The 25626-nt window shown below is 35.6% G+C and overlaps 1 protein-coding gene across 4 annotated transcripts in view; it reads left to right on the top strand.

Moving 5' to 3' along the window:
- The window catches only part of TLN2 (talin 2), a 528144-nt gene that overhangs the window by 406728 nt on the left and 95790 nt on the right, over window positions 1-25626 (top strand). For all 4 annotated transcript variants that reach the window (XM_003755615.4, XM_023497706.2, XM_031955439.1 and 1 more), the window contains 8 exons: window positions 80-202; window positions 2312-2455; window positions 3802-3963; window positions 8471-8611; window positions 11026-11207; window positions 12584-12716; window positions 19598-19699; window positions 23438-23608. In XM_003755615.4, the coding sequence (XP_003755663.1) occupies window positions 80-202; window positions 2312-2455; window positions 3802-3963; window positions 8471-8611; window positions 11026-11207; window positions 12584-12716; window positions 19598-19699; window positions 23438-23608 (1158 nt within the window). The remainder of the gene's footprint in view (window positions 1-79; window positions 203-2311; window positions 2456-3801; window positions 3964-8470; window positions 8612-11025; window positions 11208-12583; window positions 12717-19597; window positions 19700-23437; window positions 23609-25626) is intronic.

Here is a 25626-nt window from a genome sequence, read left to right as displayed (position 1 = left end):
TTCCTTGGAGATTAAACTTTTAAGTCAGTATTAGGATCTTGCACTTAGTGTTATTAGAATGGTGCTTTCTTTGTTTTAGGTTCTGGGTGAATCAATGGCAGGAATATCTCAAAATGCCAAGACAGGTGACCTTCCTCTATTTGGAGAATGTGTGGGAATTGCATCCAAGGCCCTCTGTGGCCTCACGGAAGCTGCAGCCCAGGTAAGTCTGTTTTGACCAAGTATGGTAAGGCATTGATCGCCAACCTCCACTTGAGATTCAAATGAACATTTCCATGGTAAATTCTTGAAGATTATCCAGGAGGAAAAATAAGAAATGTGAACCTGACCTCTCTTTTAATCACAAGGCAAGGATTGACAGCTTTTTTTAATAGTAAGAAAAGAGGACTGGAATTAATCCAATCCAGAGAAACTGTCTCTAAAAGGGTTCTTGCCAGATGTGGGGCTACATGCTTATAATTCAAACTGCTAGGGGGGCTGAGCTTGGGGCCAAAGAACCGTTTGAACTCAGGAGTTCCATGTTGCAGTAGCTAAGGCAATTGGGTATGTACACTAAATTTAGCATTAAATGTGATCTTCCAGCAGTGGGGAGGGAAACTAGGTTAGTTCCTTCAATATAAAGCCAAATTCATGCGTAGCCCCTGTATTTTGGAAAGAAGAAAAGAAGGGAGGAAGGGTGTCGGTACTTTCCACATTTTTTGTTTCTAAGTTAATATGGAAGATGACAAAATATTGGAGAGAAGCAGTCTCTGCTTAAAAAAAAAATACAGACAGAGAGGGGGGAGGGAGGGGGAGAGAGAAGGAAAGAAGCTGGAGGCAGTTTTTAATATATTTTATATCGTAGACACACATGTCAGCCTGGTAAAAGCCTATGGACCCATACTTAGAATGTTTTTAAATATATGAAATAAAAATTATAACATTATAATATAAACTAATTATATTGAAATACTAAAATAGTTTAAAAACAAATTTGTGAACTCCAAGTTAAGAACCTCTGCTTTAGAATTGGTCCCTCTCTCAGACAGAATAGTTGAAACTATAATTTCTTACTAGTTGTAATATCCCAAAATTGAAAACTCAACAGAACCATGGTACCTTCCACTTTTTTTTTGTTTGTTTGTTTCTTGTCTGAGTCTGTAGGAAAAATGATGGAGAAGAAGAGAAATGCTTGGCCAAAATAGATAAAAGAATGAATGTATAAATAAATAAATAAAACATTTAAGTATTTACTATGTGCCAAGTACTGTTCTAAGTACTGGAAATGGAAAAGCAAAAAAGTCTTTGTTCTCAAAGATCCTACATTCTTACATGAAGAAAATATAGAAAGTGGTTCCCAAAGAAGGACACTAGTCTAGAATATTACTGTGAGGGTGAACAAGGTCCTAGGAAGCAGGCTGTCACATCATCCAGGAGCAAGGGAAGACTTGAATTTATTCTTGTTTTAGAGTGGGCTGTGGGAGTAGCAATTGCAAAGCCATTGAAGCTGTGTAAGAGATGGATGATATCATGAGAGTGGAAATATATTGGCTGAGACATTCCTGAAATAATGGTCCAGAAAAGCAGTTATTAATCAATTCAGGGAGACCCTAAAGTGGGTGTGTCTTTCAGCTTATTGTCTCTGGTGTGGTAAGACTATGGAGGAGATGGCAAGTGGCCTGAGAATAGGGATCACAGAAACATATATACTCAACCTAATGATTTATCCTTTTTAAAAAAAAAAAAAAATTTGGTTTTTGAGGTTTTGCAATTACTGTTACGTGTCTTTGTTCTTGTTAAAATAAGTACGACTTGTTTGAATTCTGTTTCTGGCCTTAGGATCATAAGGTCTTAATTGGTGTTCAAAAGTAGAGCTCAAGTGAGAAAAGGTTGGGACCCTCAGCAGTAATATATTAGATGTCGCCCCTACTCCTCCTACTATGGACATCTTGTGAATTTTTAAAATAACTGTTTGATTTACTCAACTCCAAAATAGTGTCATGGGTCCTCCCAAGAGAGGATTTGTGGCAGTCCTGAATTTGGAAAGTTGAAGCAGATAAATGAAATCCTCTAGTTGTCTGAGTATACAATACTCAGTGCCATGTATACATCTGGGTCTTACACTAAAAAATACAGATACTGTGGTACAATAACATGCCAGGTGGGCATCATAGTGCAAAGAACTGAACTTGAATCAAAAGCCCCAGGTTCAAATCCTGCCTCAGGCACTTACTGTCTGGGTGAGCTGGGTATGTTGCTTAGCCACTTGCTGCCTCAGTTTCCTCAGCTGTAAAATAGATAATAATAGTACCTTGTTTCCTTCTTGTTCTAGGCTGCTTACCTCGTTGGCATCTCTGATCCCAACAGCCAGGCAGGGCACCAGGGTCTTGTGGATCACATCCAGTTTGCCAGGGCTAATCAGGCGATCCAGATGGCTTGTCAGAACCTGGTGGATCCAGGGAGCAGTCCGTCACAGGTAATCGACCTGGGCAGGATGAGAAATGCTCTGTGTCCTGCTTCAGCATGTCCTAAGGGGGAGGTAAAAGGAATGGTGAAGGTGGGATGGAGACTGGGCACATCCCGGGCTTGGATAAAGAATTTGGGAGCCCTTGAAACTTGTTATAGATTGGAAATTAGAGAATTGTATCTTAGGTAAAAGAGAGCCTATATTATTGCTGGAATAAAATAAAATCAGCAGTGGAGAGTAAAAGATGAGGGTGGATTGTGTTCTGTATATTTAGAGAGCATTGGGAGCAGCTAAGTGGCTCAGGGAGTAGAGTGCCAGGGTGGAATTGGAATTCAGATCAAGTTTCAGACAGTGTGATCCTGGGCAAGTCACTTACCTTGTTGCCTCAATTTCCTCATCTGAAAAATGGTCTGGAAAAGAAACTAGTAAGCCAACTTCAGTGTCTTTGCCAAAAATAAACACAAATCCCAGTGGGGATCACAAAGAGTTGGGCATAACTAAAATGACTGAATATCAGTTAATTTAAAGACAATCAAATCTACCATAATGTCTGTTTAGCAACATCATGTCTTCTCCCTTCCATATCTACCTCTAAAAAGCTACGTGTTGCCTTTTTTGTGAATATCTCTTTCTTTTCTTTTTCTTTTTTATTACTATCTTTTATTTCGTTTAACCTCATTGTATCTGTATAGTTCCACATATTTTGTTTAAAAGTGGAAACTGGGGGGTGGAGGTGGGCCTGGAGTCAGGAGTACTTGGGTTCAAATCCATCCTCAGCCATTTGACACTTAGTAGTTGTATAACCTTGGGGAAATTATTTAACCCTGATTGCCTCGCAAAAATAAAAATAAAAAACCTTGAGATGAGGGGGGGGTACACAAGGTCTGTATCCTTACTGAATATATGTAGCACAGGGTAGCAAATTGTATGCAGATTTCTCAATAATTAATATTAGGAACTCAGAAATAGGAAAGACCTCGGGCCCCATTCTAGTAGAAAAGAAAGAAAATCACCTATGTTTCTCAGAGATGCCTAAGTCACTCTCCATAGCCCCATTCTACAACATGTCAAAATCTTTACCATTTCTACTCGTTTCTCCCTCATTGCATCCTTCAGATATTTTTTTTTCCTATTTCCCTTTTTCCCCTCTTTCTTTGTTATCATACTCCCATCCTTCCTGCTGACATGTATGTAAAAAAAGCTTTGGAAGCCCTTTAGCCTGTGGAACAATAGAACCTGATTTTAGTAGACCTGAAATCCACTTTGATACCTGAGTTGATTCCTGTGAACTCTAGATTTTCAAAGCCGAGCCTTTGAACCAGATTCCCTGCAGCTCTCGGTTCTCTCTTTGATAGGTTTTGTCAGCTGCCACAATTGTTGCCAAGCACACCTCCGCTTTGTGCAACGCTTGTCGCATCGCTTCATCTAAGACAGCCAACCCAGTGGCCAAGAGGCATTTTGTTCAGTCGGCAAAGGAGGTCGCCAATAGCACTGCCAACCTGGTGAAAACCATCAAGGTAGGTCCTTCAACTGGCTTCTTCCCCTCCCCCACGCCCCTAACGTAGTTCCACCTCGAATCCCAGGTTTTTGTTGTGCTCTCTGTGTTAATATTTTTACCCATTAAAAGTTGTTTTATTTCCAAATGGGGCATGCATTAATTGCATATCCATGTAGGTCACTTTTGATGAATTAACAGTCTGAGTGTGTGTCTCCTTATATAATGGAGAGGATGGAAATTATAAAGAAATCAGTGTGTGTTTTTTCTTTTTTACTGAAAATTAGAAAGAATTCTGCTTAAATGTATTTAAAAAGTTGAAGGTTTTATATTTTTTAAAGAGGGGCCATGATGTATATCTGTGTAGAAAATATGTCACCCAGGAGAACAGATTTCTCATTTATTGGTGATGGGAAGCTCAGAGACAGTAAAGGCCTCAAATCCCATTCCAGTGGAAAAGGAAAATGTTATCCCAGAATTTCTTGAAAGCCAGTTAGTTTTCTCTTTCTTTATGACCATAAGATTAGATATAAAATAGTAAAGTGTAATTGAAAGGGCAGGTAGGATCTTTCTTGAAATAAATAATATGCCAGAAATAGTATTGTTTTCTTTCTGTTGGAACAAAGATTAAAGTAAATGGAATTATATAAAGAAGAAAAGAGGAAAAAAAATTTTTTTTTAACAGGGAAATGCATTGCCTATAGATCTTAAGTTAAGTCTGTAATCCCTTTCCTAATGTGGAGGGGATCAATTCCACAGGTAGGATCTTCCAAATCATATCTAGTCAAATCTTCCTTATATGGTTGTTTCCTTGTGTTTTGTTGGTGTTCACAGTTGACTTTTGCTGCTGTGAAATCAACTAACCTGGAAAAAAATGAAATTAAATGTATATATTTTTTATAACTTAAAACATTGCCATACTAAGTTATGGGGAATTGAAGAGGATTTTTTTTCTTTAGATTCCAGTGGCTCTTCTTTGTATTTTTGCTCAGTTTGAAACACAGTGATCTGTATACAAAATTTCTCTCAAATTCTTCAGTTCTCTTCAGATTCTTCAAGGAATGTCACATTTTCACAGCAACTCATTTCAGTAAATGAGACTGGTAATGTCCTAAAAGACAAGCTTGTAAGTAATTATGTGAGTGGAGAGAAGGAAGTGATGTTAGACTCAGCAAGATGTGGCAAATAATTAGAATTGGGATTGAGTAACTTCAGAATTACAAACCTTGGTGATTAGAAAGATGATATTGGGGCAGCTAGGTGATGGCAATGGATAGAGCACCAGCCTTGAAGTCAGGAGGACCCAAGTTCAAATCTGTCCTCAGACACTTAACACTTCCTGGCTGTGTGACCCTGGGCAAGTCACTTAATCCCAATTGCCTAAAGGGGAGAAAAAAAAAAGATACTGCTTTCAAAAACAAATTAGGAAGTTTGGTGAAGGAGGTGATCCTTATTGTACATGTTGATTTTTGAGATTCCTTTAAGGTAACTAGGTTGAGTGTTGTAATTGGGTGGTAATGCAGCATTAGAATTCAGGACAGATTACAACTGAGTATAGACTTATATAGTATCCCTGGGAAGGAAAAACTTGCTTTTTAAAATTTTCTGACTTCATTCACTTAAAGCACTTAAAGTATGTGAAAACATATACTTAAGTACATTCTTTCCAGACCTCTCACTTTTTTATTACTTTTATTCTGATTACATCAGTGAAAAAGTCTCAATTAGATCTTTTCTTGAACTTAGATCATAGATTTTAAAATGAAACGGTCCTTTGAGATTATCTGGTCCAATTAATTCCCTTATTTTCAAATAAAAAAACTAAGGCCCGAAGATTATTTGCTCAGGATTATATAGCAGTGATTAGCAAGGGGCACCCATTTTTAATACCTGATTATCCTTTTAATAATGAGGATATATATATACAGTGCTAGGTCTGTACATCAAAGAGATTAAAAAAAACAGAAACATTATGCATTTGTACAAAAAGAAGTGTAACAACTGTTTTTGTAGTATATCAAAAACCTGGAAACTAAGAGGATCCCTATTAGTTCGGTAATGGCTGGGAAAAAATGTTTTGTGATAGCATTGGAATATTACTGTACCATAAGAGGTATATCAGGTAATGGAATACTATTATGCCATAAGAAATGATGAAAGTGATTTCAGTGAAATCTGAGATTTGTATGAGCTGATAACACAGTAAAGTCAGGGGGACAATATCTATACAATACAATTATGACACTAAAAATAAACCACTTTGAAAACTGTAAAAACTATGATCAAAGCAATAATCAAATGTGATTCCAGAGGATAAATTATGAAATATGCTATTGGCTTTTTGAGAAAGAGATGGTGATACATAATGAGACTTTTAGGAGAATTTGTTTTGCTTAACTATGCCTACTTTATTACAAGAATTTTATTGCTGTTGTTTCTGATAGGGTAGGGGTAGTGGGAGGAAGAAAAAAGTTTTTTGTCATAAATTTTTTTTTTATGAGATTACATCCAATTTGTGTTAGAATGTCAGCAGTTGGAATAATAGAGAGAAGGAGGATGAAAGTAGAAGCAGCACCAAGAAATTGAATCCATGAGAGGTTGTCAGGTTGTGAATATCTGAAACCAAGCCTTTTATCTGTTGGCCACCCTGAATCTTTAAATCCTGACTGTTTCTTGTATTGGATAATGTAATATGGAAGACATACTACCAGTTATACCCACTCTCCTCAAAGAAAATTGTATAGCTGTCTTTTCTTTCTTCCTTCATTCAGCTTGTTACTCTAGTTTCATATCAGATGTGTGGAATGGAATGTTATTTTAACTTGGGCAGTTTCACTGGTTGGATGCCAAATAAAAATTGTGCAAGAGTAGCTTTTGTTTTTCTAAGAAGCCAGAGCATGGCCTTGCCCTGTAAAGAAATACTTAGTTCATTCCCTTGGGATTAAACATCATCACTGTACACTCAAAACAAATGATTCTGTTTCTTCTTTGATAGTACTTGGCTTGGCTGTAAGTATACTCTCTTCTCACTCGCTTTCCCTTTTTAAAGTAGATTTTACCCAAAAAAATATTTTTTGTTTGACTGTGGTCTTTTCTTATTTTGAACCTTGTTTCAGTTGTCTCTGAGTCAGTGTGACAGAGCAGAAAAGAGCATTCTACTGGTAGCCTTTAAAAGATAGGTTCTACAATGTGCTCTATTAGCAGGTATCTTTGTAACTTTGGACAAATGACTTTGTTTCTCTGGGCCTCCATTTCTTCTCCACTAAAATGAAAAAGTTTCCAAATCTTGTTTTCTAAGAATCTGTGAGTTCTGTCAAAACTAATTTCTACTAAAATTGCTTGATCATGTAATGTGTGTCATAAACTCCTCTGCAGTCTGATCAAGCCTATGGGAGTCTTCTCAAGATACTGTTTTAATTTCCATGAAATAAAATGTAGGGGATTTAAAAGAAATCAACTGTTTAAATAAAGATGTCATTATTTTCCTGTCCAAGTTCATGGACTCCTTGAAATTTATTTACATTCTTTAGGTTAAGAACTCTGTTCTAAGAGATGAGAGGTGTGGTAAAGTAAAGATTGTACTGGAGGGGATGTTATGACTAGTAGGAAACTATAGTTTCAACTATTCTATCTGAGAGAGGGACCAATTCTAAAGCAGAGGTTCTTAGCTTGAAGTTCACAAATTTGTTTTTAAACTATTTTAGTAAGTATTTCAATATAATTAGTTTATATTATAATGTTATAATTTTTATTTCATATATTTAAAAGCCACTTAACCATTCAGTGCTTCGGTCCTCAACTATAACTTGAGAGTTTGGATTAAATGGTCTTTAAAGTCCCATCTAGCTCTAAGTATATCTATTTCCTTCTGACCTTTTAGGGATTCCTAACCTATTATAACAGATTAACAAACAGATTAGACTAAGAGAAGTCTTGAATCTAAGATATAAAGGGAATGCCATTCTCATCAAAGTAGCTAATCTGGGCAACAGGAGACAAGAATGACTGAAATGACCTGGATATTTGGTGCTCCTATTAATATAATCTTTAGGCACTTTAATATAAAGCCAGTTATGAAAATGTTTCCTTGGAATGGAAACCTTCTGCCTTTAAACTGTAGGCATATTTACATTTGTACTTTCTTTGGATGGAAAGTTAGTGTTGACATATGATGCTTGAGCCTCCAGAGGATTCCATTCAATTTTTAAGGTGTTTGGCTCTGCTTTTTGGAGATACTCCAGATATATGAAACCAGGAAAAGAATATTATTTCAAAATGTATCATTTTATCCTTTATTGCAAGGATAGTTCATATGATTCAGGAGGTCAGCTGTTACATGAGATGCATATTTTACTCTATTTCTTAAAATTGTTTTGGATCCTGTACGTTTTGCTTTTATTTACAAATGTTTTAAGAATCCTGAATAAAATCAGACCACATTCTTTTGGAAGAAGATGGTTTTAGCCCCTAGGGACAGACACTAGATATTATTATACAGAAAATACTTCTGTATTTTCTCTTCACACCAGGCTCTGGATGGAGATTTCTCTGAAGACAATCGCACTAAGTGTCGAATTGCAACTGTGCCCTTGATTGAAGCAGTTGAAAATCTGACAGCATTTGCTTCCAACCCTGAGTTCGTAAGCATTCCAGCCCAGATCAGCTCTGAGGTAGGATATGTATGCCTTTTTTCTTTTTTTTTGGGGGTTCCAGGAAGCAAGAAAAAATTGGATTTGGGGTTGTCTATACTGTTAAATATATATATATATATATATATATATATATATATATATATATATATATACATACATATATATGAAGTTAATAGCTAAAAATACTTAAATATGTACAAAGTATCATTTTATTATTGTTATCAATGAAAGAAGTAGTATTCCAGTTTGACTGAATAATTAAAAAAAAAAAGCTATTATTATAGCTTATTGACTGTTGGACCTTGAATTTTCAATCTCTAAATAGGGAAGTTAGAAAAAGTATTCAGATGTGGGCTTGGTTTGTTCGTTTAATATAAAGAAACAAATTGTGGCTTTGTGGTGTTTACTTGTCTTTTTTTTTTTTTTTTTTTTTTTAAAGACTCTGGGTTCCCCAACACATCTCAGAACTTTATTGACTAGATGCCTTGCTCTATCATACTCTTATCTTCCATGTTGCTATCCTTGTTTACTGCAAGGGTTTCCAAAAGAGAGAGAAGAGTACAATTTGTACAGAAATGTTTTTTGTTGTTATCTACCAGGAAGGCTTTTTTCAAATCTTCTACCCTCTAGGGCTTTAATATTCATATACTTCTTCTGGGGTACCCATTTGCCTAAGTAGGTAATAAAAAAATAGTTCTTTCAAAGAAAAAAAAAGCCCTTTCTAATAAATGTGTGTGTGTCATTGAGTACCTTATTTCCTGGTTCTCCTTTTTTGATTTTGTATCAGTTCATATAAGTCTTCTTACTGGAGATTTCTTAAAGGAGGTGATAAGAACTGCAAAACATTAGGGGTAAAACAACATAAACATATGATAATTCTGTTCAGAATATCGTTTGTAAAGTCAGTAGTTTTCTTTCCTTCCTTGGGAAAGCCAGAGCTATATAAATTAATTTTCTCATGAACTCAGTTATCAGACTTCAGTAAAGACAAATTTGTCATACTCAGAGATGAATTTGCATATCAGTAGTCAAGGAAGTGATATTCTGGAGGTCAGTATTTTAACTTATGTGAGGAAAACTGAAGAAGAACCTCACTAGAACATGAAAAAAGTGTCAAGACTATGAAGAAAAAATACCACAGTGGAATCTGAATGACTAGTGAAATTCCAAAGATCTTTGCTATAGAATAAAATTCTCAAGAAATTTTTGCCTGTAAACATGATTGTAGATTATTTTCTGTTCCTCTTAATTTTTTCATGACTTTCTTTTCCATGACTAAAGTCTTGGACTGTAAAATCCTGTTCCTCCTGTCTCTTGGTTCTATGGCCTTCAGGCAACTTTTTCTCAGTATCCCAACTTGAAGGAATACAAACTTTCTGATGTTACTCTCCAAAGATAAGAAGGAGGGTTAGGACATTGGGAAATAAAAGGAAAATAGAATAATCATGTTGCAACTTTGCAGTCTACAAGTAGATTGCTATTCAAGTGACCATAATCATCTCTCAATCTTTTTAGACTTTGGGGAAAGTACAAACCATTGAAATCCAAAGGTAATCCAAACCCCTCATTTTCATACAGGAGTTTTGAGGTTTCTCACCTCTACAACTGCTACTAACAAATAGTAAAACTATCACATTTGTTTTCAACCTCTTACTTTTTCCTCTTAGATATCAATAAGTAGTAAGGGAGGGAAAAACCCAAAAACAATCATTTGTCATTGTTCAGTCATTTCAGCCCTGTCTGACTCGTGATCCTATTTGGGGTTTTTGTGGTAGAGATACTATCAAAAAGTGGTTTGCCATTTCCTTCTTCAGGTCCTTTTACAGAAAAGGAAAGATAATACAAACAGGGTCACAAAACTAATAAATGTTTGAAGCTGGATTTGAACTCAGCTCTTCCTGACTCCAGACGGGGTGTCCTATCTACTATAAAATCTAAATGCCCTAGATAACCAAATGAATATTTAATTAAATTGAATGCTTACTAAAAACTACTAGATATTACTAAAAATACTTGAACACATGAAGTTAAACTTTAAGGTGGACCATTTTAAGAACATGCACACAAGTTTTGTACATCCATTGAGTGCTGATGTTTCAAGCTGTATTTCAATAAGATTCTAGCATGGATTGCTATGCTGATAACTCTGCAAAAGTCTTTCTTGGTTACTGACTCCCACTCAATTGATACCCTCATACTTTTCTGGACCCAATTGGTTATCAGGCATAAGAAGAAAGCTTCCTAATCAGTTTGGCTACCTTGTCCTCAGGAATTCAGAACTCCACCAAACATACTGTTTTCTCCCAAATCCTGAAAGACTATTAGATACCTCTATTTAATAAGTATCACCTTCAAGGAATACTTTTCTGCCTCCAACTTTGACTTTGTTATTTCCAAACTAGCAACAACTCTACTACTTTGATTTTTCCTAGGGATCTCGAGCACAGGAACCCATCCTAGTCTCAGCTAAGACCATGTTGGAGAGCTCCTCGTTCCTGATCAGGACTGCTCGCTCATTGGCCATCAATCCTAAAGACCCACCCACCTGGTCTGTCCTTGCTGGACATTCTCATACTGTATCAGATTCAATCAAGAGCCTCATCACTTCCATTAGGTAAGTGTCTTTTGAATGGCTTGCATTCACCTTCATTTTCCAACAGTATAGTAATCATTTCTTATATAGTGACTTACAGTTTCAGATTACTTTATTTCCGTTACCTGATTTGATCTTTGAAACAATCCTATATTATAGGTCCTGCTGGCATTATGAATTCTGTTTTGTAGGTTAGGGAGATTGAGGTCAACTGATTTGCTCAAGGTCATACAGCTGATTAGTGATTGAGCTAAAACTGGAATCCCAGTCTTCCAGCTCCAAATCTTCTGCCCTTCCCATTACACCAAATGCATAAGGTTTATTATTTTAACTGTGATGTAGTTTTATCTCAGTTCTAATGCTATCTATCACCTGTGTCACCTAAATATCCAAAGATAACCAGTATTTGCTATTCTGCCCTAAAACCGATTTGGGGTATAATCTAATTCAATGGTAAAAATCATATGAATATTTTGAGTCCTGCTAAAGCTGTGGTTGTCTCTGCCATCTACAGTATCATTAGGATTCTTAAGAACATTCCTTGAAATGTTCTTATCTACAATTATCTACAGAATTAGATATAATTCTGTACAGAAGGACTCACACAATTATACTTTGTTTCTCATTTACTTGGGAAGGTCATAGAATTAACTAGCACTTTACTGCTTAATGTTCTTAATCATCATTGTGAAATTTAGAAGCCCATGCAAAAAAAAAAAAAAAAATCCATTAGGGATTATTCTTATCCTTAATATAAGTAGGGGCTCTTTCAGTAGTGCATAATGTTGCTCATTTGTGCAGGAAATAGAACTCATCTTTTATAACAACAATAATAATAGTTAACATATAGTACTTTAAGATTTACAAATTGCTTTCCATATATTGTTTTGATTCTCAGAACAGTCCTATAAGAAAAGTCCTAATATTATCCCCATTTTACAGATGAAGTTGCATCTAAGGCTCAAAGATTAAGGGATTTGCCCACAGCTTTGTATCCAGTAAGTCTCTGAAGTAGAATTTGAACCAGCTTTTTTATGATGGTATTATACTTAAGCAGTAAGAAGCCTTAATCCAAGTCCCCAGTTTTTGGCAATTCATGGAATATTTGGGCAATTAAGGTTAAAGGGTTTTTTTATTACTTCCTGAAATAATAGTGTATTCTTCAGATATTGATCCCCTCTCAAGTTGAACAACTACAATTTCCTTCACTTTGATGAGGCAGGATGTCCCATATGTAAGTCAGATGTAAAAGTAGGAATTAGAGAACCTGGAGCTAATTAAGTAGCATAATGACAGGGGTCGCCTGGTCAGAGCCTCCCAATGCACTAGTCATTGATGTGATGTCCCAAAGCAAACTGGACTCTCCTTTTCTCCTAATAAAATTCTCTTGGTTTCAGGGATAAGGCTCCGGGCCAGAGAGAATGTGACTATTCCATTGATGGCATCAATAGGTGCATCCGAGATATTGAGCAAGCCTCTCTGGCTGCAGTCAGCCAGAACTTGGCCACAAGGGATGACATCTCAGTGGAGGTAAGGATTGCTGTTCAAAGGTAATTTGCTCCATCTATCCCCTGCAGGCTAGAGAATGCTGTAGTGATCTAGCATTGAGAACCTAAATCCTCTGAGTTGGCCCTCAGAACTGTACCAGCTCAGTGCAGTCTCTGGAAAAAGTTTATAGCAGTTCTAGTAGCAGTAGTATCAGTATTAGTAGCAGCAGCAGCTGATATTGCATGTAATTCTTTAAGGTCTGCAAAGTGCTTTACACATGCTTTAAATAATTTCATTTGTCCTTATCTATGTGTCTATCAACCTGTGAGATAGATATGGTTATTATTCCTGGATCACACAGCTTTGGAAAGTGTCTGAGGCAAGATTGGAACTCAGGGTAGTGCTTTATCCATTGTGCCCTCTCATAGCAGATTGCATATTTGTTGCCTAAAATAGTCTTGCTACATATAGAGAGACTCGTCTCTAGAAGGCTAGCCAGTGAATGATAATATTTTCCAGCCATGATTCATCAAAATTGTCAGCTGAGGTAAAGAAGGTTTATAATTGAAGGCAGTATATATGAAATCATATGTATATGATTGATGTATGTATAACATAGAGCCTCCTCTAGTAGCAATTATGTTCAAGGCTCATATGTTTACTTTTAAAAGAATTAGGAAATGTGGGTTTCTGGAAACAGTAATTATAATACTATTGATTATATAGTAACTAGCATTTATATAGCAATTTGAGGTTTCCAAAATGCTTAACAAATATTCTCTCTTTTATTTTTTTTAAATGAAAAAGTAATAGGATATGTAATGGTAGTTTTCTTCATGTATTAAAAGAGCCGCTATATGATTTGTTCTTTTGTGGCCCCAGAGAGATTTTGGAGCAGTGGGCAAAAGCTGTCAATGAACAGATATCCGCTCCATATCTGGAAAAAATTCAAAATATGAAAAAAAATAATTAGTGCAATCTAAAAGTTCAATAGGCAGTGGGTTTTCTATTGTTGGCGTTTTATAAGTAAGCATTCTACAATCACTTCTTGGAGATGATTCATGGAGAACAGGAACGTGGATTCCTGTTCGGAGACATACTAGACTAGATGACCCTTTAAGTCACTTTTCACTTTGAAATTGTATTGCTCTGTGAAGAGCAAAAATATGTATGTTTTGAGTCTTAATTAATCTTTCTTCTGTGAATTTAAGATGCTTAATCCTGGAGTGGAGAGAATAGAGTAGATATTGTTAAATAATGATCAGTGGATCATGAATGGAAGGAGAGTAGGTATGCTGATTGTAAAAAATTGAAATTAACATGTGAGCAGGATTTCTCTTTGAGTAGTTGAGAAGATGGCGCCTACCAGTGGTAGGCAAGATTGGAAAACAGCAAATACATTAAAAATTGAAGAAAAGATGGAGTGTGTTATCAACCTGGGTTTCTAAATTCAATTTAGAAGCTCAACAGAGCAGACCTTAAAACATAAATTTTGAATGTATCTGTGTGCATTAACTGGGGGAAAAAAGCATTGATCAAATTATCTGATTTTGCATTAAACTCAAATACAGGCAGACCTCACTGAGCTAAACATTTTTACTCTAAGATTATTAGCTATACAGCCTTTCATCTATTACTATTACCCTTATCCACTTACACTATCAGTCTTGTAAATTATTGAGCTCTTTTTTCCTAAATCTAGGAGGTAGAAATTTTTTTTCCCCATTTCTTTGGAGACAGCCAGTTCTCTTTCTTTTCGTTGTTGTTTTTTCCATCTTCATTCTAAGTGCTCTTAATGCCTAACTTTGTTTCCTTTGATTCATCTCTACCTGCTACTTAATTTGCTCAGATGAGGCAGTAGCACTTGGACTTTGTCTATAAGTGGCAGTGCATTAACTGAACTATGTCTACTTTCCATGTCATGAGCCTATTGTATTATCACTGAATATACAGAAAACAGCAGCCTATTATGATGCTGGTTCATTACGGCCAGTGGGGGCAGAGGATGTAATGAACAGACTTGGCTCTGGCCACCAAATTTAACTCTTATTTTTAATTTTCTTCCAAAAGTGAAAATTCCATTTTCTTTTGTTATATCCAAATAAAACCTTTTGTAAACCACATTCCTAGAACTCATAATGAATTCAACCAATTGACTATCCATTAAGCATTCAGTTAGCAAGTACTCTGAAGGTAAAGTAGTCAAGACTCTGATCCTCTCTGTCTTTTGGCTTTCTGATCTACTGAATCCCTGCCCTTGAATCCCTACTTTGACTAACCATCTTCCTTTTCTTCTCAGTTCTTTGGATATCGCTACTTTACAAATACTTTGATACTCAGTTAAATAGGTTTGGGGAATGACATGCTTTTTTTCTAATTTTGATTCTGCCCCATCTGTCCTAAACAAAGATTGTCCGTTCTCCTGCTCCAGGAATTTACCTAAGAACAAGCATGTTTTAAAGAATCTGGATTAGGGAGTACTTAGAGTCAGTGGAACTGCTCAGATTTTTGCCAAGTGAATAAGGGACCTTTAATAGAAATGTAAGCTCCTTGAAGAGACAGGTACTATCTCATTTTTGTTGTATCCCCAACATTAATGCCTGGTAGACATTTGGCACCTGACCAGTTTTTTTTTTTTTTTTTTTTAATTAATAATTTTTTCCTGATCCCTTTCTGTCTTGTTTGTGGGCCTTGATCCTCAGTGATTCTCTATGAACTAGGACAAGTTGATTTTCATGTTTTCAGTCTGTCTGCTGAACTATGTACACTCTTATTATTTCACTGATAATTGCCCACTGTTGGACAATGTGGAAGGTTTTCTAGCATTGCAAGGACTGGAAGTGTAGTTTATAAAAGGTTTTATTTGGAACTTTTTATATCAAAACAAAATAGAATTTGTACTTTTGGAAGAAAATTTAAAAATAAGAGAGAGTTGAACTTAGTAATCAGAGCTAAGTCTGAGCAGTGAAGCAGACTTCCAGAATTAAAAGGGACCTCAGTAGTTCTCCATTTCCCACTCTGGTCTGAGAAGGAATCATTGCTATAACATTCCCAACAAATGGTCATCTGGACTGTATTCAAAGATACAAAGTGAGAAGGAATCTATTCCTTCAAATGACTTGAGGCCTTCAACTTGTGATTGTCATCCTCTAGAAACTCCTGATTATCCATATCCTTTCGTCTTATTCTTGAAAAGGCGACTTTAAGCACCCAAGTATAAGATATCCTACATTTATAACTATTCAGTTTCATCTTATTAAATTCATTTCAATCCATTGGTCTTTTCTAGTAGGTTATTTTTGCAACCTGACTGTCTTATCCAATATGTTAGCTGTCCCTATCAAATTGTGTCTTTGAGCAAAGGGAACTCTCCTTCCACAACTTGTGTATTCCAAGACCTTTCCAGAAACTAAGGGAAAGAGTAATATGTTTCTTCTCCATCAATCAGGTAGTCTGATAACCTAAAACTAGTGCCATCCTGTGGAATAAGAACCAAACTTGACCCCCTAACTCTACTCTCTGTTACTGCTACTTGTAGAAGAACAGAATGAATCAAAAAAACATGTTATTCAGTATATTAAAGTTGCTAGTGAATTGGCAAGATAATGAACTTAAGGAGAAGACATGGGAATCATTATAAATCGGTCGGTAAGCATTTAGTAAGTACTAAGTAAGAACATATAGTAAGTATTTAGTAAATGCTTGTTTATTGATTTAATAAGTAAATATTTACTACTTAATTATCATTAATTACTATATTCTTTACTATATAATTAGTGATTATTTAATACTTTTAAGTAAATACTTATTAAGTCCTTATTCATTAAGTACTTAATATAAAAATATAAAGAAAAAGCAAAACCAGTCCTTGTCTTAAAGGAACTTACATTCTAATAGGAAAGCTAACATATAAAGCTTTTAACACAAGGAGATGAAAGAATGTAGTATGAGAAAATGTCATTAGCAATTAGAGGGACCAGGAAAGATCTGCTGTGGGAGATAGTGCTTGAACTGATAAAGATAGAGAAGTGTTATAACGGATCTTAGGCCTTGGAATCAGGAAGCCATGAGTTCAAATCTTGTTTCATACACCATTAATAAGCTATATGACCCTAAGCAATTTATTTCTCCTTTGTATAATTTCTGCAATTTCTCTGAATTTCCTCATTTGTAAGATGGGGATAATAATATTACCCACCTCATGAAGGTAATATAAGTATCAAATTAGTTAATCTATGTAAAGTTCTTTGAGAAACTTAGGGAATTATAAAAATGCTCGCTATTAAAAGAAGCCAAGCATTCCAAAATTTAAAGGTTGGGAAAAAGAGCCTTCCAGGGATAGAAGCTAGTGCAAGGCACAGAGGTAGCAGATGGAATATCATTTACAAAAATGGCAGGCAGGCAGGCTAGTATGACTAAATCATAGAGTATGTGGAGAGGAGTAGAATGTAAAAAGATTGGAGAGGTGGAAGAGGCCTGTTGATGAAGACCTTTAAAAACCAAAAGATTTTCTGTTTTGTGCTAGAGGGGTCATTGGGATATGGATAAGGTGCTACCGAAGTTTATTGAGCAGGAAGGTGGTGTGGTTAGAGCTACATATTAGAAAAATTACCTTGAGAGTTGAGTGGATTAGTGAGAGAGTGTGGATTAGAAAAGAAAGTGATTAGATCCTTCAGACATGTCTTTTAAAATCAAGTATATAATAAGGTACTCTTCAGAGAGGATCTAGGGAAAAGGTGGAGAAGTTAAGTATGGTATGATTAGTTTAAAAGAAGAAAAAGTTTGTAATAGCTGCTGTGATCAGCATGACAGAAAATCAAATACAGAAAAATTGAAGTATTGTCTTGGGGGATGTGTTGACATTTGCTAGCATAAATTCTTTGTGGACCTATCACTTAATGTTTTTACTTAAGAAGCATTGTGGAGGAGGCATTTTGGGAGGAGGAGATAGTATATGAGCCTATAGTACAATAGGGGAAGTTGAGTAAGGTACAGATTTAGTACAGAGTCTTAGTATGCTGTCCCTAGAGGTGTGAGGATCAGGAAAGGAAGAAGTTGTCATTAAATAGATGGAAACTCTGGAGAATCTTAACTGAGGCAAGCAAATGATTACTGCCTGTATTTTGGCTTCCTAATATAATATGGACTTTATGGTCTTGGATCTTTGTCCTGGCAATTAGTTTTCCTGTTTATCTCAAGCCTTCATTTTGTGTCAGTAGATCAATCAACCAAATATTAAGTACCTTTTATATGTCAGACACTGTGCTAGGCACAAGTACCAAGAATGAAACAAGCTTTACTCTCAAAAAGTTTGCATTCTAATGGGAAAAGCAAGTCCACATAAAAATAGAGAAGGTGAATTTAAAGTTTGATTATGTAGGAAGTAGGTAAATACAAAAGGTTATTTGAGAGAAAGGGTACTATATAGGGATCAGGAAAGTCCTCCCTAGGAAGATACCAACCAGATCCTGGCTTTTGAGCTTACATTTGTTCTCATTTCAATCTAAATCAATCATTCATTCATCAGGTTTGTGCCAGGCACTGTTAGGTGCTTGGGATACAAAAATTAAAGAGAAAGTTCTTGGTCCTCAATTCCCAGGTGAAGACTGGCAGCTTATGATGTTTGAAAGGCCTTAATTGACTTTCTAAATCAGGGTCATGAAAGGTTTTAAAAAGTTGGGATTTGGAGCTTTTTCGGACAGAAGAAAAAAAATGTCTCCAAATGCATATTCTCCACTGTTATGTCCCAGTCCATTTCATAACCCATCTGTAGCAACTCAATGTATCTGGAATATTTTGCTGTCTTGGCTAGAGTCAGATTGTGGATATACTTGTCATTGTGGTGACAAGCAATTAGCAGAAACCTCCTGGAAGCCATTTTTCTTTCCCAGAATGTTTTTGTGGTCGTTCCATAGGCTGTTTTTCTCATTACTTCCAATGAGAGCAGATCTCTTAAGCATAAGGCTCATATACAACAACATTCTGGCAAATTTGCTAACCACAAAGACCAGTCTCATTTCTGATGAACAGCTCATTGTCACCATGTATTTTTGCCTTGAATCATCTGGCGTTGTGCACATGTGTGCAGGAAAGCAAGCAATGAATGTACAGTGTTTTTGATCCAAGACATGCATTTTTTTCAGTGAAAATTTTTGCTTAGTAATCTAATACTTCTAAGATAATCATCAACAACGGAGTCTTTGCTTTATGGGTTCTCTGGGGTTACAAAAAAAAAAGACAGCAAAATCTTGTTCTAAATTTGGAATTTTTCCAGAATCCAGTCCAAATCTTTGAAACTGAGGTTTAGGGGAAAAAAAAAAACCTAGGAATAATTACATTAGGGTGTTTTTAGTGGTTACAACTTCATGTAAAAATTTATTGTGCCTTCCCTAACAATCCATGATTGACACGTTACTGGTACAGTTTCTAGTATAGTATTTTGGAAATGAATCTCAACTTTTATAGGTGTTTTTCTCTCTTTTTAATATCACCTTTGATATTTTGCAAATTAGTTCCAAGATGGCTAACTTCTGTGCCCAGATTTTATTTTGTTTTGTTTTTACATCTTTTGGTTGGCTTTACTGGGTTCCTTTGTGTTTAATTCGGTAATTTCAGTCATTTTCCTGAATAATCTAATGATACCAAAATGAATATGAAGGCATGAACTGGGGCTGGAAACAAGTAGGAGACAATTTGGGGCTATCAAGCAGAAATGGAGACCTACCTCTGATCTTGTACAGAGAAATGCTTCTAGAAACTGCTAGCCACAGAATGTGTGAACCCTTGCCACAAAGATAAATGTTTTAAAGAGCCGACACCCTCATGATCATCCACTTGATACATGTACCCCTGTCTTCTATGAACGGGGGCAGCCCAGTGAGTAAATTGTAGCAGGAGAACTTGAGAATGTCTTTTCTTATCAGGCTTTGCAGGAACAGTTGACATCCGTGGTCCAGGAGATCGGGCACCTTATCGATCCCATTGCTACAGCAGCAAGGGGAGAAGCAGCTCAGTTGGGACACAAGGTATTCTGGCCTAATTTGTTTCTTCTGAGTGTGGATGTGTATCGGTGTGTGCATGGATGCGTGAGCACATTGCCCATCTGTATCTACTTAGAGAAGAAGTATTTGAAGTGGTTATGCTCTCAAAAATCTCTCCCATCATGCTGTCAGCCATGTCAGATGGTTGCTTCCAACACTGCATGAAGCTACAGAAAAGATCACTTGCCCTCATCCTAGCATGTACTCAAGAAATTAAATCATTTCAGCACTACCATTCCCCTTGAGGTCTGGCAGAATCATTTGTGCTCTGGGCTTCTTACTCTTAGCCGTTGCACCTAGGACCCTTCCCTGTGGGCATCCTTCTTTGATAGTGTTTCCTAGAATTAGCAGCCATTAGTAAAATTGAAGCCAGAACTGTAAGCCCAATTCTGATTTGGGGAGGGGAGATGTTTTTGGTTTTTTTCCCCCATCATTTAAGTTTACCTCATTTCAATTTATTTTAACAGGAAAGTTCTATCCTTATTCTGAAATTAGAGGGGGGAATAGCCTTTCCCTTACTTGCTTAAGAATGTTAATATTCCTTTTAGTTTAAATTCTTATTAAAACATAAACTGTATTGAATTAATTATGCAAATTCTTCACTGGTATTTAATTTATTTTGGAAATATTCATAGTAGATGTCAATTTTAATTCTCTTGTGATTTTGTTTATAGATCATATTCTTCAGATAAAGAAATCTAGTATCCAAAATCTCTGCAGGTGAAAAACACTAGCACTTTTGATGATTTTTTTTTTTAAATTCTAAAATCACCTAAAGGTGTTTATTGATGAATGACAAAGTTTTCCACTATAGTGTTTCTTTGTCCTCCTTATGAACTCAGGAAGAGTGGAATAGAAGAAAAAATATTAAGTTTAGATTCAGAAGATACTGATTCAAATCCTGGCTTTCATATCAGTGATGCTTTGAATGTACCAAATTCTATAAAAATTGCCATTTGCATTTATTTACACATTTGCCTCCTTCCCAATTGTTTTTTGTCCTATTTTCATATATTTTGAGGACTTATTTCAGTAGTTTTTAGCAATAATAAGAATTAAAGAACAGCATTCATTATTCCATCTAATCAGTCAGTGAGTCAACTAGCACATCATTAAGTGGCAGGCATTGTACTAATCCATGGGAATACAAAGAAAGCAAAAAGTCAGTCCTATTCTCAGAGTGCTCATAGTCTACTGAGAGATATAGTAGACCAAAAAGCTTAAGAGGAGAAGCAAAGCCTCCCACAGGGCTTTGAAATTCTAAAGTCTGGTAATTTAAAATCGGCCCTAGTGGTACACCACCTAGGACCAAAAAAATTTCTTTCATTTAGGACACAAAGACACCTATTATTTCTCTTAAAATGCTGTATTTAACTCTTAATAATCAATATTCTCTTAAATCTGGAGAATTTATACAGTTCTCAAACTTGCTGTTTAAAAATATTTTTATAACTATTTCAATATGTTTGATTTCTGGAAATTTTTACATTTTATTTTATGCATTTAAAAACATTCTGAGAAAGAGATCTATGGGCTTCAACATGCTGCCAAAAAAAAAAAAAGAAGAAGAAGAAGATTAAGAATTCCTGTCTTAATCCATCAATTAAATTAATGAAATAAGCTTTTAGAATGACATTTTATATAGAGTGCTTGCAATTTTCATATTCCTCAGAGGTGTTATGCATCTCTTTCTGGTAAATATAGGAAATGCCTCATGGTTTCAGCACCCAATGTGCAAACAAAATTGTTGCAGAGCAACAATCTTTTGCCTTGGGAACAGACTGGAAATTGACACTAGTCTTTCTGAAGCTATGTGCAAGATAATCTTTTCTTAATTTGAGAATCATTATCCTAAATCAAAATTATTATTTCTAGGTCATTGCTAGCTAATAGAGACTCCATTCTGACTTTTAAATTTTGAGAAATACATACATTTTTAATCTTGCTCCTACTTGTCCCATCAATGCCGCAAAAACTTTGTAGTATTCCAAAAGGTCTTTGATTTTCTGATGACATTTCACAATCATGTCTGGCAATAGATTCACACGGTATATTGAAAATGCAAAATTAATACCAATGTATTGTTAAGTCTAAGAAGCAAGAACATATTTAACCTTTATCAGATTGCTTGCTGTCTTGAGTGGGGAGATGAAAGAGGGAGATAGAAAAATTTGGAACACAAAGATTTATAAAAAATGAGCGTTGAAAAGTATCTTTCTGTGTTTTTGGAAAAATAAAATACTATTGAGGAAAAAAACAAAATAAATAATAATTTTTAAAAGACTAAGAAGCAAGAGCATCCAAGATCTGAATGTTAAAAGACAAAGTAGTTGTTTTCACCTTGACCTTAAGCTTGAGAGCAGAAATTGGTATCCCTTTTACTTAATACAACAGGAGTTAAATATTTATTGACTAACTTTCCAAGTTGCAAAGTTATCTCACATTTGTTATAGAAAAGATTTAACTATAGATATAAGAAAGGGATATAAAATTATTTCATGGATAATGGAATCTTACATAAATTATTTTAGCAGCATTTTCCTGAAGCTCAGTTCTGTCTTTATGGCTAAAACACCAGGAAATTCTAAATTCAAATCCAGCTTCAGAAACTTACTGGCTAAGTGAACCTGAGCAAAGTTACCTGTTTGTTTCAGTTCCTCTTTTGTAAAATGGAAACACACTGGAGAAGGAAATATAAAATTGCTCCATTTCCTTTGCCCAGTACTCATAGAGAATCAAATACAACTGAACATTGTTAAACAACAATACATTTCTTAAAGAAAAGATTATAAAACTGCCTTTATTTTGAAAATCCAGTTTTTGAACAAATGAGCATCAAGAAAATTAAACATTCATTATGCTCTCCCATCTTTGTGTAACCCAAATGGTCAGACCAAGATTCCTCTTATTTATCTCACACACACAAACAAAACAACAACAACAACAACACAGTCAGTGTTCATTGTCAGGACAACACATAGATTAGACAAAGAGGGTTCATCTCTATGGAATCTTATGAAGCATCTTTTTTTTTCTCTTTCCAGTCTCCAGGTTACAGACCTGGACCTGATAACAATTTGCTTCCCTTATTAAAGCATTAAGTAAAGCCTTAGAATAGAACCCAATCAATCACTGTCCCCTTGCCAGTTCAGTAAATAGCTTTTCATCAGCTGGAGCTAAATCCAAAGCTAAATGTCTGAAGATAATGATAAAGGATTTTTTTGCTTTTTTTTTTCTTTCAATTAAGCTTCACAGAGGTACCTGGACTCTGCTAGAAAACAGATGGGATTTGAAATGGGTACCAGGGATGTAAGTCTTTTGGTTCCATCACAAAATTAAGGAATCTTATCTACTAATAATTAAACTTTCTTTACATAGTAGAAGAAACAGTTGTCCCTTTTTTTTTTTAAAGCCCTTATAAGTTTCTTGTTTTTAAAATAACTGATTCCCAGATTAGATACATCTAAACTCCATACTACTGAACAAGTTTCTGTATACTCCTGTAAAAAAATACAAAAAGAAGGTAGAATTCTTCAAGACAGTTCAGAACCACCTTTCAAGATGGATTTTCAAAAGCTAAGTTGCATATCTTCCTAGAGAATCATCTGATCTTTTTTTTTTTTTAAACTTCTGTCTTTCCCTGCAAACTATGGTTTGAGACATGTTAAATTGAATGCTTTTTTTTTTTTTTTTTTTTTTTTTTGTGGATATTTTCATTGCAAGGTCACACAGCTGGCGAGTTACTTCGAACCCTTGATCTTAGCTGCGGTCGGTGTTGCATCTAAAATTCTAGACCATCAACAGCAGATGACGGTGTTGGACCAGACCAAAACATTGGCGGAATCTGCTCTACAGATGTTGTATGCTGCCAAAGAAGGTGGAGGCAACCCCAAGGTATATTCTGAGGGACCCTTCCCCCTTTATACTTCACAGTGGGGTCATTTTGAAGTACTCACACATTCCTGCTGTGTGGAGCATTGCTTGGAAATTTTTGGTTTTCCAAATCACTAAATCTTTCCTTTCTTCTTGATATTTGGCTGCTGAACTGTGTGAGACAAGAAAGTCTGAGGTATTGGTATTCTTAATGTTCACCAGGGAAAAGAGTAAGAAAACTACATGATGGAAACCTTTTTTTGTTGGCTTCTTCTTTCATGCTATAGCTGCACATCAGCAGGCAAGTCTCTTTTGGGATGTGGGTGATTATTACAGGAACAAAAACACTATCTCTGGGCATCTGCACAGAGTACAAGGGACCTTTTTCCATTATTTTCTAGCAAGTGACATATCTGTAGATACATCTCTGTATTTAGGCATTTCCTGCAGCACAAAGCAAAATGTGGCATAAGGTCACAGATGGTATTGACTTTTGTTATCTTAGGGACAGCAGCTTTTGTTATCTTAAGGACAGGGTGTGTGAAATGCTGTGGCTCATTTGCAAATGATATATATCTTTAGCTTTTAGTATTTTTTTGTTACGTTGAGTGGTCAAGGACTGCAATGTGTTATTTTCTTTAAGAGGTAATGTTTATGTTAAAATATTTCACTAAAGAAACAACAAGTGCCTTCAGTTCATCCGGACTCAGATCCTAGAAATGAAATTTTAAATGAAGTTATCAGCTATGAAGTGGCTGATGACAACAGATTACATTGGATCTCAGTGCATCTTTCTATAGGCAATTTCATTTGACAGAAAATAAGATGTAATGATTTGGTTTTGATACCAAATGTCTTAATTCCACTGAACTGCTAACATAACTGTTTTCTTTATATTTATATAGTTTATATTAATTTAAATATGCAGGGTTTCTCAAAAGTCTTAGTGTAACTTAACTTATTAATAGCTTTAAGTTAGTAATTATAATTTATTAATAAGTATTAAATATAGTGATTAATAAATATGAATTCAGATCTTCCTGACTCTAGGCAGGTGAACTGCCACATGCAGATCAACCGTGTATGGACCTTCAGCAAATTTATTCATCCACTAGGCATATATTATGGAGGCAGCTACATTGCACAGTGGGTAGAGCACCGGTTTTGGAATCAGAAAGACTCGTCTTCATGAATTCAAGAACAGCCTCAGATACTTACTATCTTTGTGACCCCCTTTGCCTCAGTTCCTCATATATAAAATGAACCGGAGAGGGAAATGGTAAACTACTTCAGTATCTTTGTCAAGAAAACCCCAAAGTGGAATCCTAAAGAGCTCGACAACATGACTTGCCAACAAGGCACGTGTTTAGCACCTACTATGTGCAGAGTACCGTGCTAGGTCCCGAGAAGGATGACAAAGCAAATTAGCATATATATCCTCATGGAATTTGTAGTATAATGGGGAATAAAACCTGTAGGCAAACTCATAATAAAATATAAGAACTCTATCGGGAGACAATAAAATGAGTGTAAGACAGATCAATCTCTATATAGAAAGAGTAATACCTGATATCCACATGAATCAGAGGGATTAAAATGGGGGCAGCAAAAACAGTCTCAAACTTGAGCTGTAGCAGTGGGAGGAGAAAGGAGGAGATGGATTTGATAGGCGTTCTTAGACCTGGAGCTTGAAGTAACTCCAGAGACTAAGTGGTCCAGCTCTAATAATCTGTTTCTACTCTCTATGAAATATTCTGCTTAGCTTATATAAGTTGGTTGTCTTCATCTGGTTTATTGCAGTGATTTGTAGAAAATGCAGAGTCAGAGCTGGAGGGAAAACAGAGGTCCAGTCAGAGAGAGGAAAGTACCATAGCTCGGCTGCTTGGACAAAATATTGTCATATGAAGAAACATACTCAGGAATGGGTTGTACTTACCATGTCAGTTTGATAGTTTGTGTGAGATTTAATGTGATTTTTGTCTTGGTTCCTTCATCTGAATAGTGGTAAGCTACTTTGTTTCTAGCCAGGAAAGAAATAT

The sequence above is a fragment of the Sarcophilus harrisii genome, chromosome 2 (genome assembly GCF_902635505.1).
Source record: "Sarcophilus harrisii chromosome 2, mSarHar1.11, whole genome shotgun sequence".
Taxonomy (NCBI): domain Eukaryota; kingdom Metazoa; phylum Chordata; class Mammalia; order Dasyuromorphia; family Dasyuridae; genus Sarcophilus; species Sarcophilus harrisii.
Note: the sequence above shows the minus strand (reverse complement) of the source record. Positions and strands in the feature narration are given on the sequence as shown.